Raw genomic sequence first — 21,039 nt, 5'->3', positions numbered from 1 at the left:
ATGCCACTTACAAGCACACCAACGTCAGGAAATATGAGGAACTTGGTATTACCATCAGCAGTAACCAAGCTATCCCCAGTACCATGGTTGAAACCGGTACCTCCACAGGAAAGTAAATCATCAACTTGTCTGACCATATTCTTCAAATGGATGAAATCAAAGCTCTCAGCTGACGGCTCAATTTTTGCCCAACTACCAAAATGGACCTCACTGGTCTCACAGCAGACACAGAGGAATTCATCAGATGAATGAGATTTTTGGGATTCTTCCACAAACCCCAATATGTCAGCAGCAAGCCTAATGATACAGCCAATAAATTGGAACAGTCAACAGAGATCCACAGTACAGTGACAAAAGATGAGTCGAATTGGACCCCTCTGGAAGGCCGCTAACAGAGGTTTGACATCTATGCTCAAGCTGTCTGGAAATGTGTCAATGAGAGATTCATCAGCCGCACTCACAAGATAGCCCAGAACATCACCCAAGTACACTGCAACATCATCCACACTCAAGACCAATCACAACGTCATCATCAAACCAGCAAAGGAGGAGGAGGAGCCACTGTCTTACAGAATAGAATGGACTACTGCAAAGATGCGTGCTGATAACGAACAACCAGAAACCCTATAGACAAGTACTGCTGATCCAACCAAAGAACACACTTGTCAACGCAACGGACTGATTAAGACCTTTGATCCAAACCTTCAGAGTATCTGGTGCACCCTCATTCTGCGTTCTTCTCGCATAGGAAACTTCTCCTGCCTTCTGAAGATACACAAAGCCATCAGACCCTGATATCCCTTCATATCAGGAAACGAACCTTGCGTGAGAACATCTCTGGCTGTGTCGAGGGTATATTGAAACCCATAGAACAAGGAACTCCCAGCTTCTGGCATGACATTACAGATTTCTTACAGAAACTCTGCACCCATGGACAAGTTGAACCAGGAACATTCCTCATCAAAATGGACATTTCGACACTCTACACCAGCATACCCAATGATGATGGCAACACTGCAACAGTCTCAGTACTCAACACCAACAACTGCCAATTTCCAGACGCCATCCTACAACTCATTTGCTTCATTGTTGACCACAACATCTTCACATTCGACAACCTGCCCTTCATCCAGTCACATAGAACAGCCATGGGGACCAAATGTGTTTCCCAATACGCCAACATTTTCACGCATTCATTCAAGCAAGACTTCTTTGCTACACAGGACCCCCAACCAATGTTATACATCAGATATGCCAACAACTTTTCTTCCTTTGGACTCATTGCGAGGAACACTGAAACAACGAGATCAACAAGTTTCAGCCCACCATCAGACTTACCATGGACTACTCTTCTGAATCAATCTCAGTTTTGAACACACACGTCAGCCGAGAATGGACACCTCAGTATTTCACTCTACTGCAAGCCCATGGATAACCTCACAATGCTTCACTTCTCCAGCTTCCACTCTAAACACCCTTAAAGATGTCATCCACTATGGACAAGCCCGTGCATACACAGGATCTACTCCGATGAGGAGGAATGTGATGGACACTGGAAGACACCCTCATAAGAACGGGATATAATGCTTAGTTCCAACATGTCACAGCAAAAAGTCACAACAAGCCTGTCAAAAGACACGTGACCTGACCAAGTAGTTCATCTAGTACTTCCCTGGAGAGGAGAAACTATGCCATGTTCTTCGCAGCAGTCAACCTGTCACTGATGACAACGAACATCTTGGCATAGCCATCCTTACTTTTCACTTTCAAACAACTGTTAAATCTCAAAAAGACCATCGTTTGCAGCAAACTATCCAGCCTTAATGAGAACAATGACCACAATACCACACAGCCCTACCACGGTAACTTCTACGAAACATGCCAGGTTATCGACACTGGTACTACCATCACACATGGGAACACTATCCACCTGGTGCACAGTAGGTATTCATGTAATTCGGCCAATGCTGTCTACCTTACACACGACAGGAAAGGATGCCCTGAGGCATAGTATATCAGCGAGACCATACAGAGCAAACACATTACACCAAACTCATCAGAAGACACGTGACCTGACCAACAGAGACCAACGACAACAACAGATGTATGGATACCGTACAACTGTTGCCAGGCAGGAGCGTTCCCTCCCAGTCAGGAGCATTCCCTCCCAGTCGGGATACACTTCAGGAGTCAAGGACATTCAGTCTCCAATCTTCGGGTAAGTGTCCTCCAAGGAGGCCTTCAAGGCACACAACAAAGCAGAACTGCTGAGCAGAAACTACTTCGTACCCATGAAGCCTGCCTCAACGTGATCTTGGGTTCACGTTGTGCTGCATGAAACTCCACCGCACTGTTCTGCGCTTATAAAATCTTCCTTACTGTTCTATTTTGATACCGTCACCATGATTACTTGTTATGATCTCTCCACCTTCATTAATTTGTACAGTTTTGGATTATGTGTTACTTTGGCTAGACTTTTGTTATGTGAACCTTACACTTATCATGTTATTCCAGCCATTTGGTTTGTGTCCAGCACCATCTTATTTTTGAACTTTTGTAATGAGCTCTCTGCCTCAAATAATTGGATCATGGGTCATACCTTTACTTGCTATTCAGCTGTTGATACTTTACTCACACCATTTGACATTTTCCATCAAAGACTGAAAAGACTTGTTATTCTACCTGTAGACACTCCACTCACACCATGTACACTATCTTTTGACACTCTTAATTACCTGGAATTATCTTGCAATGATCTCTGCACCTGTGTGCTTCTGTCCATTTCACCTTATAAAGGAACAGCACTTATGATTTCAAATAAACCTGTTGGACTATAAGCTGGTGTTGTGCAACTTCTGACTTTGTCCACCCCAATTCAACACCAGCAGCTCTACATCATGATTCCCAATCAGAGGCAGCACACCAAAGTAGTTCACATTTACACTTTAAAGCTCACTGCATTCTAGGTTAAAACCTATTTGTTCATATTTTCATGTAATACACAGGATATGAAGGGAAAATGACTTATTTTGTTTTACAGGAGGAACATCACTATCTATTTTATTAAAGGTGTGAGAGGAGTGAGAATTAAAGGGTCGCTGAAGTTAAGTTTTATACCTATGGTATCCTTGGTACAGGAATGAAAATAATTACATTGAATAAAACAAAGTACATGACATTTTAACATCATGAAAATTATAACAGATCTCTGAAAATATGAACAATGTTGTACTGAGAAAATATGATAATCTGTTTACCTTTTTGCTGAGAGAGCAGGGGCATCTCCACTTCCACCAACACTAGGTGCTCCCCCTTTGGCCTTTGTAACGGCAGCATCTTTCGCTCGGGATGGTGATGGAGTTGGGGAGGGTGAGGATGAGAATGACCGGGACCTGAGGAAATCATACCATTCAATGAGTTGCTTCATAACCTGAATGCAGTTTTCTACAATTCCCTCCCCAATAAGATTGTTTGAATTCCACACTCAATCTTTCATTAAAGAGGGCAATAAACAAATAAGGCTTGAGTACTCAATCATCAGAAGAGATTTCACAGACTTATTCAACTCCTTCTCAATTAATGACTTCAAAATGGATCAGAAATACTTTTTCTTTTAAATAAAAAATGCAAAGAAATATGCTCACTTGAAATGGATTATTACATCTGAAAACACTAGTGGTCAACTGCAACGTTGGAGCGATTAAGATTATTGAATTAAAAATATTATCTTTCGCATAATAATTTGTCAAATTAACTTTGTTCTGTGAAGAGAAAGAGCTATTTATTATGTATTGCTGATCTGGCTCTTTGTGGTGTTATTTCTAGTTTCTAACGCAATAAATTTCATGATGGTCACCTCCACCTTATCACAACTTGAGAAACCAAGCCTTTTTTGCTCCACTGATAAAAATTGTGGCATGTAGCAACAAATCGAGCAGATGTCTCCATTACATGCAACAGGCCCGATTGTCAGCTGTGCCCAGGAGTCTCTTAAACATCTTTGCCAACTTTCAAAACTGCCTGCCCAAACCAATTCAGTTACTAATGCAAATAAAAAGTCATGCAATTATGCTGGTAGCATTTAAGCCCTGTATCCCCAAAGAACTTTGCATGTTGTGTTAAGAGTTATATTCGATGATGCCTCACTATTAAACAACCGGTAGGGATTTTGCTTTTCATTACGTAGAGGCACAAAGTATATTTTCTTCAAGATTGATTTGGTGGGGAAGGCAATTTGGTACATTCAGAAGAACCTTAAAAAGCCTATTGTAATAATCAATTGGTTCAAAATTTCTTTTTGAGTTCACTGCTCAATTAGGAGTTGGAGTTGGCAATTCAGTCCTTCAAGCCTGCTTCACCATTTAACTTGATCATAGCTGATCTTATCCTAGTTTCAATTCCACTTTGCTGCCTGATCCCACAGCCCTTTATTCCATTTTTCACCAGAAACATATCTATTTCTTTCTTGAATCTATTGATTGATTTTGCCTTGCCTGCACTCTGAGGCAGCTCCAGATTCACAACCCTCTGAAAATAGTAGTTTCTCCTCATCTTAGTCTTGAACCTATCTCCTCTCATTCTATATCTATGACCTCTTGTTTGAGACTGCCCCAAAGGGGGAAAAGCTGTTCAACGTTCACTTTACCAATCCCCATTAGCATTTTATATACCTCAATCAGATCTCCCTCATTCTTCTGAACTCCAACGAGTACAGGCCCAGGTTATTCAACTGCTCCTCGTACAACAGCCCTTTCGTTCTTGGAATCAATCCAGTGAACTTCCTCTGCACTGTCTCCAGTACCACCACATTCTTCCTCAAACAACAAGACTAAAACTGGGCACAATACACCAGGTGTGGTCTCATCAACACCTTATATAACTGTAACAATACTCCTTTCAAATCATTGAGTCACACAACATGGTAACAGACCCTGTGGTCCAACTGGTCCATGCTGACCAAGTCCTTTTGCAAGAAACGCTAAGGTACCATTTGCCTTTCTAAATATATGCTGCACTTGAATAGGCACTTTCTGCAATTCATCTTCAAGAACACCCAGATCCCTGTGAATAGATGCACTTTGAATCTTCTTTCAATTTAAATAATTTGCTCTTTTATTTTCTGGCCAAAATGGACAACTTTGCACTTATCCACATTAAACTCCATCTGCCAGACTCAGGCCCATTCTCCAAGCCTATCAATATCCACCCGGAAATCTTTATGTCCTCATTACAGACTGCTTTCCCATTATTTTAGTCTCATCTGTGACTATTGCTCGGTTACACAATCCCAGCTGGCTAATTATTTATATAGACTGTAAACAGCTGAGGTCCAAGAACTAAACTTTGTGACACACCACTAGTTACAGTTCACCATCCAGAGAAGGACCCATTTATCCCAACAGTTAGCTTTCTATCAATCTGCCAATCCACTGACCAAGCCAATACTCCTCACTTAACCCCCTTCTAGATCAGAAGGCATCTAACCTTCTAGATTAGACTTTAATGCAGCACCTTGTCAAATGCCTTGCAGAATTCTAAATATATCACATCCACCGGATCCCCAATACCCACTGGATCTCAATGTCCAACCTGCCTTCCAGCAAGATGTCGGCAGAGTACAACGCTCTGCTGGAGCTCCTCTGCTCCGCCTGTCCTTTATCTTTTTCGTTTTTTTTTGCTTTTTGTTTTAGTAGCCCCAGAGTAGTGTGAGGGGAAGCAAATCCCAGAGCAGCGCAACTTACCTTTATGCAGCTGAGTCCCAGCGCGGAGTGGACTGGAGGCTTGGAGCGGACTGGAGGCTTGGAGCAGAGCGGGACATTTGTTGAACTGGTGCCTGGCACAGGTGATCAGACCATGTGCTGAGCTGCTATTTGAAATTCTTTACGGGATTGTAATGTCAATTCCTAACTATCTTATTTCTAACTTACTTTTTATCTCACGCTGTGATAACAGAAACAAGATATTACATAAATACAAGATATACATAAATGATCTGGAAAAGGGCACTGTTGGTATGATCAGCAAGTTTGCATATGACACAAAGACTGGTGGAGTAGCAGAAAGCATAGGGGACTATCAAGGAATACAGAAGAATACAGATAGACTGGAGAGTTGGGCGGAGAAGTGGCAGATGGAGTTCAATCCAGGCAAATGTGAGGTGATGCATTTTAGGAAGTCTAATTCTAGAGCGAATTATACAGTAAACGGAAGAGCCTTGGGAAAAGTTGATGAGCAGAGAGATCTGGGACATTGTACCCTGAAGGTTATTGCACGGGTGGATAGTTGTCAAGGCGGCAGATAGCATGCTTGACTTCATCGGATGGGCTATTGAGTATAAGAGCTGGTTTGGCTGCATTTAGAATACTGTGTACAGATCTGGTCGCCACATTACCAAAAGGATGTGGATGCTTTGGAGAGGGTGCAGAGAAGGCTTACGAAGATTTTTTTTTGATTCGATTCCCTACAGTGTGGAAACAGGCCCTTCGGCCCAACAAGTCCACACCAATCCTCCAAAGAGTAATTCACCCAGACCCATTTCCCTCTGACTAATGCAGCTAACACTACGGGCAATTTCACATGGCCAATTCACCTAACTTTCACATCTTTGGTCTGTGGGAGGACACCAGAGCACCCGGAGGAAACCTACGCAGACATGGGGAGAATGTACAAACCACTGAGCCACCGTGCCGTGTTGCCTGGTATGGAAGGTGTGAGCCAAGAGGAGAGGTTCAGTAGGTTAGGATTGTTTTCATTCGAAAAAAGGAGATTGAGAAGGGAGGTAAAAACAATGACTGCAGATGCTGGAAACCAGATTCTGGATTAGTGGTGCTGGAAGAGCACAGCAGTTCAGGCAGCATCCAAGGAGGACATGGAGGTCCTGGGCCTCCTTCACCGCTGCTCCCTCACCACCAGACGCCTGGAGGAAGAACGCCTCATCTTCCGCCTCGGAACACTTCAACTCCAGGGCATCAATGTGGACTTCAACAGTTTCCTCATTTCCCCTTCCCCCACCTCACCCTAGTTCTAAACTTCCAGCTCAGTAACTGTCCCCATGACTTGTCCGGACTTGTCCTACCTGCCTATCTTCTTTTTCACCTATCCACTCCACCCTCTCCTCCTTGACCTATCACCTTCATCCCCTCCCCCACTCACCCATTGTACTCTATGCTACTTTCTCCCCACCCCCACCCTCCGCTAGCTTATCCTTCCACGCTTCAGGCTCACTGCCTTTATTCCTGATGAAGGGCTTTTGCCCGAAATGTCGATTTCGAAGCTACTTGGATGCTGCCTGAACTGCTGTGCTCTTCCAGCACCACTAATCCAGATTGAGAAGGGACCTTAGTGAGGTCTACAAAACCATAAAGGGTATAGACAGGGTAGATAGAGATAAGCTTTTTCCCAGGGTGAAGGATTCAATAATGAGAAGTCATGCTTTCAAGGTAAGTGGTGAAAAGTTTAAGGGGGATATTCGCAGCAAGTACTTTACACAGAGGGTGCTAAGTGCCTGGAATGTGTGCTAGCAGAGGTAGTAGAGGCAGGCATTTAAGATGCAACTGGACAGATGCATGAGTAGGTGGGGAGAGAGGGATACAGATGATTAGGAATTGGGCATCAGGTGTAGACAGTGGATTTGGATTGGCTCAGGCCTGGAGGGTCAAAGGGCCTGTTCCTGGGCTGTAAAGTTTCTTTCTCCTTTGTTCTATATTAGTTTAGTATCTCTGCCGCTTCTGAGTTCAGTATTATTACCTCGCATTTTTCGTCCTTTTAAGGGACAACATTTACTTTCACTATTTGCTTCCTTTTTTTAAAAATTAGATTCCCTCCAGTGTGGAAACAGGCCCTTCGACCCTCCAAAGAGTAACCCACCCAAACCCATTTCCCTCTGACTAATGCACTTAACACTATGGACAATTTAGCATGGCCAATTCACCTGACCTGTACATCCTTGGATTGTGGGAGGAAACCGGAGCACCTGGAGGAAACCCACACAGACACTGGGAGAATGTGTATACTCCACATAGACAGCCGCCCCGAGGCTGGAATCGGAATCGAACCCGGCTCCCTGGCACTGTGAGGCAGCAGTGTTAACCACAGAGCCACCGGGCTGCCCTATTCATATTCCTATTCTGTGCAATCATTGTTTGAAGAACACTTTCTTGATATTGATCCTAAATGTGCTGAACTCTGCTTGCTCTCCAAATTCAATTCAGTATTAATTTAGTTTTGCTTAATACCCTTATCTACTTTATTAACCATTTAGATATCCACATTTTAGCATTGAGAAATCCAGGTTTTCACAGTTCTCATAACATAGATACTGAAAACTAGAGATTTTTCTCATCATCCTTTGAAGAGCTGAGCTGTCTCTTTAGTGGTTCAGTGACCAAAAGTGAATCCAGAATAGCAAGCTGACCAAAGCACTACATAGTGTGGCAGTGGTACTCAGGGGTTTGTACTTTACTATTAGGCTATATAAATCAACATTATAACAGATTTATTCACAGCTGCTCTCCAATGTTGAGTGTTTACTAAGATCATAAAAACATAAGAAATAGGAGCAGGAATAGGCCATCTGGTCCCTCGAGCCTGCTCCACCATTCAGTAAGATTATGGCTGATCTTTTTGTGGACTCAGCTCCACTTACTGACCCGTTCACCATAACCCTTAACTTCTTTACTGTTCAAAAAATCTATCTACCTTTGCCTTAAAAACATGCCACAAAGTAGCCTCAACTGCTTCACTGGGCAGGGAATTCCACAGATTCACAACCCATGGGTGAAGAAAGGTTGTGGATAAGGCCAAGCAAATAGCATGGAACCATAGGAATCTCAATCTGTATACTGACCATTGAAGATTGGCTTGTGGCAGACAGTAGTATAAAACTTTCCAGTCAATTTCTCAAATAGGACAGTAAGTAAAGGAAGCTCATTCAACTGTCTAATTTCATATGCAAGGTGGACCCATTAAATCATGAAAGGAACTTTGTACATGCAGCTGCAATTCCTATGTAGCATACATTTCATCTATGCTGAAAATGTGTTGCTGGAAAAGCACAGCAGGTCAGGCAGCATCCAAGGAACAGGAACAGGCTTATGCCCGAAACGTCGATTCTCCTGTTCTTTGGATGCTGCCTGACCTGCTGTGCTTTTCCAGCAACACATTTTCATCTCCGATCTCCAGCATCTGCAGTCCTCACTTTCTCCTCTACATTTCATCTGTGGTTTGGTTCGGCCACATTTGAAATAGTGCATACAGTTCTGGTTGCCATATTACCAAAACAATGTGGATGCTATGGAGAGGGTGCACAGAAGGTTCACCAGGAAGTTACCTGGTATGGAGGATGCTAGCTATGAGGAGTGGTTACATAGATTAGGATTATTTTCATTGGAGAGGTGGTGGTTGAGGGGGTCCTGAGGCCTATAAAATCATGACAGGTGTAGACAGGGTGGATAGCAAGAAGTTTTTTCCTCCAGAGTGGAGGACTCAATTACTAGGGGTCATGAGTTCAAAGTGAGAGGGGAAATGCTTAGGGGAGATATGGGTGTAAAGTTCTTTACGCAGAAGGTGATAGGTGCCTAGAACCTGTTGCCAGCGGAGGTGGTAGCAGCGGGAACGATAGCGCCAGTTAAGATGTATCTAGACAAATGCATGAATGGGCAGGGAGCAAAGGGATACAGTTCCTTCGAAAATAGGTGCAGGTTTAGATTGAGGATCTGGATTGGCGCAGGCTTGGAGGGCCGAAGGACCTGTTCCTGTGCTGTAATGTTCTTTGTTCTACACTTCAGAAATATTCTTGGATGAGGAAATTTGGTGTCACTACATCAAAGACACATTTCTCATAGAACCAAACAAAGGTCTTTGTGAGTGCGCGATCTATTGGGGATCCCATGGCAAGGCATTTCTTTGGACATACATAGTGAAATTAAAATGGAACTGAATTACATGAGTTGTTGAATCCTAATTCATATAATAGTGGTGGGACAAAATCACCATGATATAGTGCTGTAGCACATATTCTACGGCTTCCTTCAGTAGTAGATTGGTGAATGTGCTAGCAATGTCAAAATGAACATATAGACAGAGCATTGTTACGGTCTTGCAAATACGGAGGAACACCTCCTGTGTTCAAACTTGCTTAAGCAGAAAATTATGTGGCGGTGTAGAGAAATCAGACAGAACTATATACTGGGAGAAAATGAGGACTGCAGATGCTGTAGATTAGAGTCAAGAGTGTGGTGCTGGAAAAGCACAGCAGGTCAGGCAGCATCAGAGGAGCAGGGGAATTGACGTTTCGGGCATAAGCCTTTCATCAGGAATTCTGAAGAAGAACTATATACTGCAAACATACCCTCACTGGTCAGCATACACATTGAGATTTCTACACTGTCACGTTCTATAAGACTGACTTTAAACAATCTTTCATTAGGGGCCAAGCCGTTAGCTCACCTTGCAAATGTGACGCTAAAGCAAGGTGCCTGCAAGATAATGGCAACTTCAACCAGATAATTTCTTATTATATATTGTACAAGCTCATGAAATGTTCTGAGATGGTTACTCTTGGTCCTAAAAAATGCTCAGTCTACCTCAGATTATGAGGGTTGGATATCTCAAAAGCTTGAGCAACAGCTGAATCTAACTTTTTCATGCTACTACTAAGTAATAGCAACACAAACAATGTTTGCTATTAACAGGATGAAGTTGTCAAGTCAAAACGACATTGTGCCTATTATACATAACATCGTGTATGAATTCTACTGCTGGTGTGATGTCAGGCACACAGGCAATATGACCCAAAGACTGGCAGATAGTATCAAACAAAACATCCCTTTGGCTGTCCTCAACAAGCAAGATACTGACCATTCTCAACCAGCCTAAACTTGGAAACTTGCAGGGAAGTGTCCAACATTAGATTTTGCAATTGGACAATATTTACTGAACAATCCTGCATATACAAAGAATTACAATGGCAACTAATTGAGGATTGTTAGATAGGTTAGCACTGTGGTGTAGCTGCATACACATAATGCCTGATTCAACCAAACACCAATCAACCTGCCTGGCTGAAAACTTAAACAAAGCTGGCACTTAACGCAATCCTCATTATTTATTGAATTCTCTGTAGCAACACTTTTGTCAGTCAGGGTCCAATTGAAAATCAATGTCAATCACTATCTTGTCTTAAAGTATAAATGCTACTTTACCCTGAATCGATACTCTTGCGAATTGTCCTCATTATTCTCAGATTAAAAAAATCTTTTGACAAACTGTCCTTTCTTCTGCAATATTTAAAGTGAACATATTTAAGGCTAAGATAAAGAGAAACTCTTGGTTTCTCAGGAAATGAAGGCATCTGGAGCACACAGGAAAGTGGTCTTAACATGATCACCCTGATTGTATTGAAGAGCAGGATCAAGGTGCCATATGCTTCTACTTCTAATTTTTACCTATGACGGTCATTATGGTCACATTTGCTCATTGTTGGACCTATGCAATTCACCCCCATTTGCCTATTCTTCATTTCCATCATATTCAATATCGTTGTTATCGCTTTCACTGCTAAATTAGCAGCATCCAGTTTTCTGGTGAGGTTAAATGCAACGAGATGCAATACTCGTCTATCTGCGAAGATTCTTTTTTCAGATCCTAAAATTAGCTCTCTTTTAGTCATGTATTACCCTTGCTCTTTTCCATAAGTATTCTGATTTCGTCATTATTCACCAATACTTTCCACTGCATTTGTTCTATTTCATCTTCCAGCAATAGATCAGTAGTTTCCTTCCTTGTCAAGCATAGCCATGATCCAGAGTATGCTCTTGTGCATATTTCAGGAATGCCCTTAAAACTGTTACCGTCTGAACATACATGAAGTCACTGGGAGGCCCCCAGCTTCACAAAAGTTCTCAAATCATAAAAGATTAAGTTGCTCCATTAAGAGAACTTATTGCCTAATTACATGCAGCGTTAAAAACTCATTTCAGAAGTAAGTGGAACTAAACACTTCCTCATATGCACATTATTCTCAACAATAGATATTTCATATTGCAATATTTGTCTTTATCTGAAAATAGATGAGGAAGTTGCAGTGGAACCACAAGTTCTCCCTACCCACTTTGAGTGATTAGATTACAAGTCCTTCTGAATGGAAAATAACTTAATAGCAATAATGTTATAACCTAAATTTGACCTCCAAATAATTACACCCAATTGCCTCTTTATTCGCACTCTAAGTTGTAGTAAAATCCTTGTAGGTCAGCCCCACTTGTGGACACTGGGAGATGAATCTGTCAGGTGGATACAGCTAGAGACTGCTGACTTCACTCCTGAAAAAAGGCACTCAATGAAGGCAGATGTTAGACACTGCTTATATCCCATTATCAGTGGCCAATCATTTGGTGTACATTCAGTTCTCTCTCAAAAACAAATCATGATATTTTACACTCTATTTCTGGGGCTGGGAAGAATGCAAAGGTTAATCTGTTGAACTAACTGCAAATTAAAACCTGTACAGAGCAGACGCATTTGTATTTATGCTGATACATGTTGATAAAATAGGATTCTGAATCCCACCTTGATCTGCTGCCAGAATAAGAACTGTGTCTGGAGGAATGGCTGGAATAGGAGCTGTAAGAGGATGATCTTGAATGCGACCTTGAACGTGACCTGGATGATCCAGACCCTGAATAGGAAGAAGAACGAGAAGACGACCTGAAAAAGATAATTAAAAAAAGGACGTTGTTGACTTAAAAACACCATAGGTAGCTTGATAAGCACATAGCTTAACCAAAAGTCCCTCGATTATGTACAGGTCCCATCAGACTGGAAAACTGCAATTATAATACTCTCTTCAGGAAAGGGGCAAATAGAAAGCAGAAAACAATAGGTCTGTTAGTCAAATATCTGTCACTGAAAAAATGTTACAATCCATTATTAAGAAAGTAATCACAGGGCATTTAGAAAACAAAACATAATCAGCGAGAGTTAACATAATTTCGTGAAAGGGAATTCTTAATCAACTACTTTAATCTAGTTCTTTGGGGATCTAATGAAAAGGGAAGTACTAATACATGCAAGCTATCTGCATTTCCAAAATTCTATAAGAACACAGAACAGGCCTTTCGGCCCACATAAGGTGCCACATAAAAGATTATTATACAAAATAAGAGGTCATGGTGTTGAAGGAGGTAATATATAAGCATGAAGAGAGGATTCACTAATAGGAGATAGAACGAATAAATGAGTTTTTTTTACAGGTTGGTAAACTTTAACTAGTGAACTGCCAAAGTAATCAGTGCTGGGCCTCATGGATGAATGGGCAGACTGTGTAGTAGCCAAATTTGCTGATACATATATAGTAGGAAGGCAAGTCATGAAGAGGATGCAGAAAATCTACAATCAGATATACAGTTATATAAGAAATGATGGAGCATGTGAGAATATGTGAGGGTAACCATTTTAGTGGAAGAACAGTAAAGTACCTAGGGCAAAGTAGCCTGTTTGACTGGCACCTCATCCATCACCTTCAACATCCACTTCTTGACCACTGGCAGTGAGTGGCACTGTGTATCAACTACAAGCAGCACTGCATTTACTCACCAAGGTTCCTTCAACAGCACATTCCAAACCTGTGACCTCAGCCACTGAGAAGGACAAGGGCAGCAGATACATGGGAACACTAAGTTTCCCTCCAAGCCACTCATCATCGTGACTTGGAAATACTTTAATGCTAGGAGTGTAACTTGTAAGATTATTGAGTTACTAGTGTGGATTGACAAAATGGAAGTATGATATTATTGCCATCACACAAACATAGTTGAGGGAAGAGCTGAACTGGCAACTCAACATTCTGAGGTATGGGACCTTTAGTAAGATAGAGGAGGGTATAAAATGCGAGGTGGTGGAGCACTATTAATTAAGGAGTCAATTGTTGTTTCTTGACTGTCGCTAGTTCAGAATGCTCGAATAGCATTCCTAACAACATCATGGTTGTACCTAACAATTGCAGTGATCCAAGAAAGCAGTTCACCACCACCTTCTTGACGGCAATTAAAAATGTGCAGAAAACACAGACCTAGTTAACAACATCCACATCCCATGAATGAATTAAAAGAAAAATTCTGAGGGGGCCTTATCACATAGTTGATAGGAGGATCTTTCCTCTCATGGTGAAATCTAGAATTAAGGGAGGTTCAGATAGCAGTAGAGGCTGGGTTACTAAATATATTCAAGGTTGAGAGGGATAGGTTTTTGTTTTGCAAGAAAGTTAAGGATTCTGGGGGTGAGGAGGAAGGTAGTGGGATTAATTCCATAATCAGATCAACCATGAATTTATCAAATGGTGATGCAGACACTATGAGCTTAATAGCCTTTTCCTGTTCTTATTTCCTATGGTCTTATTAAAGTTTTTCAGGCCTGTTCTTTGATTCAAATGCCTGCTGAGGCGGCCAACATGGAACATATCTAATCACATCAGCACAATGAATAGAACAAAATTTCCTCCTTCCCTAACGGGAAATATTCAAAAACAGCTATTGAATGCAGACCACATAAATTGGGAAAATCAATTTGGCAGAAATAGCAATTAGGAACAAAAAAGTCACAGAATGTACCTGGGACAGTTTCCTAGAGCATATTGTGGATGCAAGCAGAGATCCAACTATTTTAGATATGGTCCTGTATAATGAGTTGGTTTAACAAACAATCTCATTAAAAGATTCCCCAAGGAACAGTGACAATAATATGGTACAATTTAGCATTCATTTCAGAGTGAGAAAGTTGGGTTGGAAATAACTGTGCTAAAGGCAAGGCTGGATGGTCTTTACTTTAATGCTTGGAGTGTAATTCCTATGACTGATGTGGATCGACACATGGAAGTATGATGTTGTTGCCATCGCACAAACATAGTTGAGGGAAGAGCTGGACTGGCAACTCCGTATTCTGGGGTATAGGATCCTTAAGTGAAACAGAAGAGGGTGTAAAAAGGGTGGTGGTGTAGCACTATTGATAAAGGAGTCAATCACTGCAATAAGAAGAGGTGATATCTTGGAGGGATCCTTGAACGAGGGTTTGTGGTAGAACTTAGGAATGTCACGGGGGCAACCACTTCACTGGGAGTGTATTACAGGCCACCCCCAAAGAATCAGCAGCAAATAGAGCAGCAAATATGTAGGCAGTTCACAGGACGTGTGCAAGAGTAATAATCAGGTAATAATACCAGGGATTTCAACTTTCCCAACATAAACTGGGATAAATTCTCAACATAGTGCTAAGGGTCGAGAGAGCACGGATTTCTTGAATATATACTGGGAGTTTGTATCAATATGTAGAAGACCCAATGGAGAGATCCAGTGCTAGGTCTGGTTCTGGGGAGAGAAACCAGATGAGTGTTCAATGTGGCAGTGGGGGAACACTTTCGTGATAGCGATTACAACACGGTTGAAGGAAATGTAGAAGAAATAAAGTTTTTAAAAATTCATTTGTGGGACGTGGACATTGTTTGCTGGCCAGCATTCATTACGCGCCCTTCGCTGCCCTTGGGAAGGTGATGGTGAGCTGCCTTCTTGAACTTCTGTAGTCCACCAGCTGTGGGTTGACCCACAATGCCATGACGGAGGGAATTCCAGCTTATTGACCCAGCAGCAGTGAAAGAACAAGAATATATTTCCAAGCCATAGTGAATGGCTTGGAAGGGAACTTGAAGGTATCGATGTTTTTGTAGTGAATCTTATAGATGGTACACGCTGCTGCTACTGGTGGAGGAGGGAGTGCATGCTTATGGATGTAGTGCCAGTCAAACAGGTTGCTTTGCGCTGGATGGCGTCAAGCTTCTTCAGCTACACTCATCAAGGCAAACTTCTGATTTGTGCCTTGTCGATGGTGGAAAGCTTTGAGTCGTCAGGTGGTGAGTTATTTGCTGCAGTATTCCTAATTGCAGACTGGCTCTTGCAGCCTCTGCACTTATGTGGTGAGTCCAGTTGAATTTCTGGTCAATGAAAACCCCCAGGAATCTGATAATGAGGGATTTAGCAATGGTAACACTGTTGAATGCCAATGGATGGTGGTTGGATCATCTCTTATTGGTGATGGTTGTAGCCTGGCATTTGTGTGGCTCACATATTACTTGTCACTTGTGAGCCCAAACCTGCATATTGTCCAGATCTTGTTGCAGCTGAACATGAACTGCTTCGCAAATGATGCTGAACATGTGCAATCATCGATGAACATCCTCAAATCTCAATTACCTGAGTGTCTAGGACAATTCAGAACTGGATGAGGAAGGCTTTAGTAAGTCCAAAAGGAACAATTCAGCTGTGACTCTAGAGAATACAGGAAGTGCAGGAGGGAGTTTAAGAAATCAACCGGAAGAGCATAAAGGAAGCATGAAAAAGAACATGCAAATTGGGTTAAGGCAAATCCGAAGATATTTTATAAATACATAAAAGATGGAAGGTTAACATGGGAAAGAGTAGGGCCCATTAGGGACTGAGGGGTCCACGTATGTGAAGCCGCAGTTTATTGGAAGAGCATTGAATGAATAATTCTCTTCGGTCTTCACTGTGGAAAAGGAGGATGTAGATATGGAATTCAGGAAAAGGGACTATGAAGTACTTACACAGCTTGACATAGGAAAGGGGGAGATATTGGAGGTGTTGTTAGGTGAAAAAAACAGACAAGTCCTCTGACATAAATTTTAATTCCTTTCTGGCCATGGAGGAAGTGCCAGAGGACTGAAGGATGGCTAATGTGGTTCCACTTTTTAAGAAGAGTAGTAAAGAGGAAACAGGAAGTTGCAGACCGATGAATTTCATGTCAGCAGTTGTGAAAACTATTGGAGAAAATTCTGATGGAGTGAATTAATACCCACTTGGAAAAACAAAGGTTAATTAGGGACAGTCATAGAACATTACAGCACAGTACAGGCCCTTCAGCCCTCAATGTTGCACTCACCTATGAAACCAAACTAACCCTACGCTATTCCAATATCATCCATATGTTTATCCAATGACCATTTAAATGTCCTTAGTGTTGGCAAGTCCACTCCTGTTGCAGGCAGGGCATTCCAAGACCTTACTACTCTCTAAGTAAAGAACTTTCCTCTGATATTGCTGTGCTTTTTAGGAATGGCCAGGAATGACCAGATAATTCCTCAAGATGATAAGCCTTTATTGCAAACAAAAGCTGTGTCCAGAGTAGTCAACCCTGAAAGCCCGTGAACAGCAGGAGTACTCTAATGCTCATGTTGTTCTAAAAGCCACGCCCTGTTATATTTGCCTAACCAATCACAATAAGCATATATTATATACCAGGTGAAAGTGGGTACTGCAGATGCTGCCTCACAGTGCCAGGGAGCTGGGTTCGATTCCAACCTCGGGTGACTGTTTGTGTGGAGTTTGCACATTCTGTATTGGTTTCCTCTGGGCGCTCTGGTTTCCTCCCACATTCAAAAGATGTGCAGGTCAGGTGAATTAGCCATGCTAAATTGCCCATAGCGTTTGGTACATTAATCAGAGGGAAATGGGTCTGGGTGGGTTACTCTTTGGAGGGTCGGTGTGGACTGGTTGGGCTGAAGGGCCTGTTTCCACACCGGAGAGAATCTAGTCTAATCTAATCTAATCATCATCATGCTACTACTAATCAAAGGTGGTGGCAGACAATCGTATATAATGGGGAGGGAGTCCCCCTGAGAAATCCTCAATGCTGGCTCTGGGCCTCATGAAGTCTCATGGATTAAGCAGGGAAACTTGCTGTTGATTACCATTTACAGTCTTTCCTTGGCTGACTTATTCCTCCAACACTTTACAGCAACATGAGGGTGGCAAGGATGCGGGAAGTATGCTGGGTGGGGACTTTCAATGTCCCAATGGCTTGGCAGCAGCACTACTGATCGAGTTAATCAGATACTAAAGGACATAGCTGAGAAAAGTGAGAAAGGTGAGAAAATTCATAAAACCAAAGTACAAAGGAATGTGGGAGTGCTTGTCCAGGATTCTCCAAAGGCTGACTTGCAGGTTGAGTCTGTGGTTAAGAAAGTAAATGTAATGTTGTCATGTATCTCAAGAGGGTGGGAATGTAAAAGCAACAATGTGCTACTGAGACTTCATAAAGCTCTGATTAGGCCCCATTTAGAATACTATGCCCAGTTTTGGCCCCACACCTCAGGAAGCACTGCAAAGATTCACACGGATGATCCCTGGAATGGTAGGCCTAACATACGATGAACAGCTGAGGATCCTGGGATTGTATTCATTAGAGTTTAGAAGGTTGAGGGGCGGTGTAATAGAAACTTATAAGTTAATGCATGGCTTAGAAAGGGTGGATGCTGGGAATTTGTTTCCATCAGGCAGGGAGACTAGGAACTGTGGGCACAGCATTAGAATTAGAAAGGGTCAATTTAGAATGGAAATGAGGAGACATTCCTTCAGCCAGAGAGTGGTGGGCCTGTAGAATTCATTGCCACGGAGTGCAGTGGAGGCCGGTACGTTAAATGCCTTTAAGGCAGAGATTGATTAATTCTTAATCTCACAAGAAATTAAGGGATACGGCGAGAGTGTGGGTAAGTGGTATTGAAATGCCCATCAGTCATGATTGAATAGCAGAGTGGATTCGATGGACTGAATGGCATTACTTCCCCTCCTATGCCTTATAGCTGCAAGACTGGGTCTGCAGCAGGTGCTGAGGGAATGAACACGTGGGAAAAGCATATGTGACCTCATCATTAGCAATCTACCAGCTGCAGATATATCTGTTTGAGACAGAATTGATAACAGGGCACTAGTGCAACAAAGTCCCATCATAATACGGAGAATATCTTCCATTGTGTTGTGTGGCACCATCACAAAATAGCTAAATGGAATCATTTTCAAATTTAGTAATATAAAACTAGGCATCCATGAGGTGTTTTGGGCCATCAACAGCAGCAGAATTGTACTCCATCACAATCTGCAACCTCGTGGTACCGCCATTCAATTATTACCACCAAGCCAGGGGATCAGGAGTGCCATGGAATTCTCCCCCAGTTGCTTGGATGGGTGTAACTCCAACAACGATCAAAAAGCTTGACACCATCCAGTACAAAGCAGCCCGCTTGACTGTCACCTCATCCAAAACATTCATTCCCTCCACCACCAACATTCAGATGCAGCAGTGCTTCAAAAGAAATTCATCAGAAATGGTACACAGCATCTTCCAAACCCACTCCTACTTTTCAGAAGGACAAGGACAGCAGATACATGGGAAGGGCGGCATATGTAAGTTTGCCGCAAAGCATGCCCAGGAGCAGGTGCTGGTGTAATGCAACACTTTATGTAGAAAAAGTGGAAATGAGCCGGGCCTGATTGATGGTTCCATCATTGAACTTTAATCAGGTTGTAAATTTTGCTTCTTTTTTCAATAAGCCATATAGCTATTCAAAGCAAGCCAACTCTGCACGTCCTTAGTTAAGCTACATACTGGGGAAGGTGCATAAGATCAAAGGAAGCTTGTGTACAGGAGAAGTGGCAGACCTGTACTGGTATACGGTTACTAGTTCAGTTGGTGGATGGGAATAGCTAGAAAGGGAAAATTATAAATTATATATCAAACGTCATTGGGTGCTACAGCATTTTTCATCCTTTCCCCATTCCTGGTTTAAGACTAGAACAGCACATTCCAGCTGCTCTGTTCAAGAATTACTAGAATTTAATCTGTCATTTGCACAGTCATATGCTCTAGGGTGTGGGGGAAATAGCGATCTTTATTTTGGTCCTCATGGAGGCTTAACATCAGCAATTTTAAAAAAATGCATTGATACAGTTCTTGTCATGACCTCAGGGAATGCTTCCACACAACTGATGGGTACTGCAAGTTTACAACATAGAACAGGGATGGTAAGTTTCCCTCTTAAAGACTTACATTGTGAATAGGCAGAGCAAAGGCTCGGCAGGAGTGGACCCAGACATGGGGGTTGCTGGGCATGTGATCTGTGGATAAAACCCAAGACACTCCACGTGTAGTGTCCCCCACTCATCCTCCTCCTCTAATCAAAAAAAAAGACCCTATGAGGAGAGTTGGTCAGGTTTTTGTTTTTTTTTATTTATTCAATCTAGCTTGGTATTTTAAAAGCAGAGGGGATGGAGGCTAGGGCAGTTGCATGCTCCTCTTACAGGATGTGGGAGGTAAGGGTCACCACTGGTGTCCCTGTTGACTTCACAGCAAGAAGTGCATCCAACTCCAGCTCCTCACAGACAGTGTTAGGGAATTGGAGATGGAGCTGGATGAACTTCGGATCATTCCTGAGGCTGAAGAGATGATAGAGACGAGTTATAGGGAAGTCACACCTAAGTTACAGGACAAAGGTAGCTGGGTGACTGTCAGGAGACAGAAATGGAATAGGCAGACAGTGCAGGCAGCCCCCAGGGGCCGTTCCCCTCAATAATAATGATATTATTTTGGATACTGTTTGATTGGGGGTGGGGGTGAGGGGGGTGAATGCCTATGTCTCTCATCATCTTGTACACCTCTATTAGGTCTGCTCTCATCCTCCTTTACCCCAATAAGAAAATCCCTAGCTCCCTCAACCTTTCTTCATAAGGCAGGCCCTCCAGTCCAGGCAACATCCTGGTAAGTCTCCTCTACGTCCTCTCTAAAGCTTCCACATCCTTCATAAAATGAGGCGATGAGGACTGAACACAATATTCCAAAAGTGGTCTAACCAGGGCTCCACAGAGCTGCAACAAACCTCTCAGCTCTAAAGCAATCCCCCTGCTAATGAAAGCCAACACACCATACACCTTCTTAACAACCCTATTGGTCTTGCTGACTAGCACCTTTGGTTGTAACTTCTACTGGGAGCCAATTGGTCCTGATGTATTTACAGCTCAGCTGAAATTCTGCTGCCTAATCCAGACCCAGGATAAAATACAGCATTATCTTTCCTTTGCATTATTATGAAGATGTGACCAATCAAAAGTAGAATTAGAAAATGATATGCAATGCTACAAACACCTGTCCTGTAATGAGACCTTAAAAGTATTCAAGCGGGGAATCCAAGACTCAACTCTTTCT

The 21,039-nt window shown here is 42.4% G+C and overlaps 1 protein-coding gene across 5 annotated transcripts in view; it reads right to left on the bottom strand.

Annotated features, from left to right (window-relative positions):
* Positions 1–21,039, bottom strand: part of zc3h18 (zinc finger CCCH-type containing 18) — a 233,796-nt gene that overhangs the window by 69,618 nt on the left and 143,139 nt on the right. For all 5 annotated transcript variants that reach the window (XM_072595765.1, XM_072595768.1, XM_072595769.1 and 2 more), the window contains 2 exons: positions 12,568–12,705; positions 3,258–3,392 (listed from right to left, as the gene is read on the bottom strand). In XM_072595765.1, coding sequence (XP_072451866.1) covers positions 3,258–3,392; positions 12,568–12,705 — 273 coding nt within the window. The remainder of the gene's footprint in view (positions 1–3,257; positions 3,393–12,567; positions 12,706–21,039) is intronic.

Source organism: Chiloscyllium punctatum, chromosome 26, assembly GCF_047496795.1.
Source record: "Chiloscyllium punctatum isolate Juve2018m chromosome 26, sChiPun1.3, whole genome shotgun sequence".
Taxonomy (NCBI): Eukaryota; Metazoa; Chordata; class Chondrichthyes; order Orectolobiformes; family Hemiscylliidae; genus Chiloscyllium; species Chiloscyllium punctatum.
This window is presented reverse-complemented; position numbering and strand designations above follow the sequence as displayed.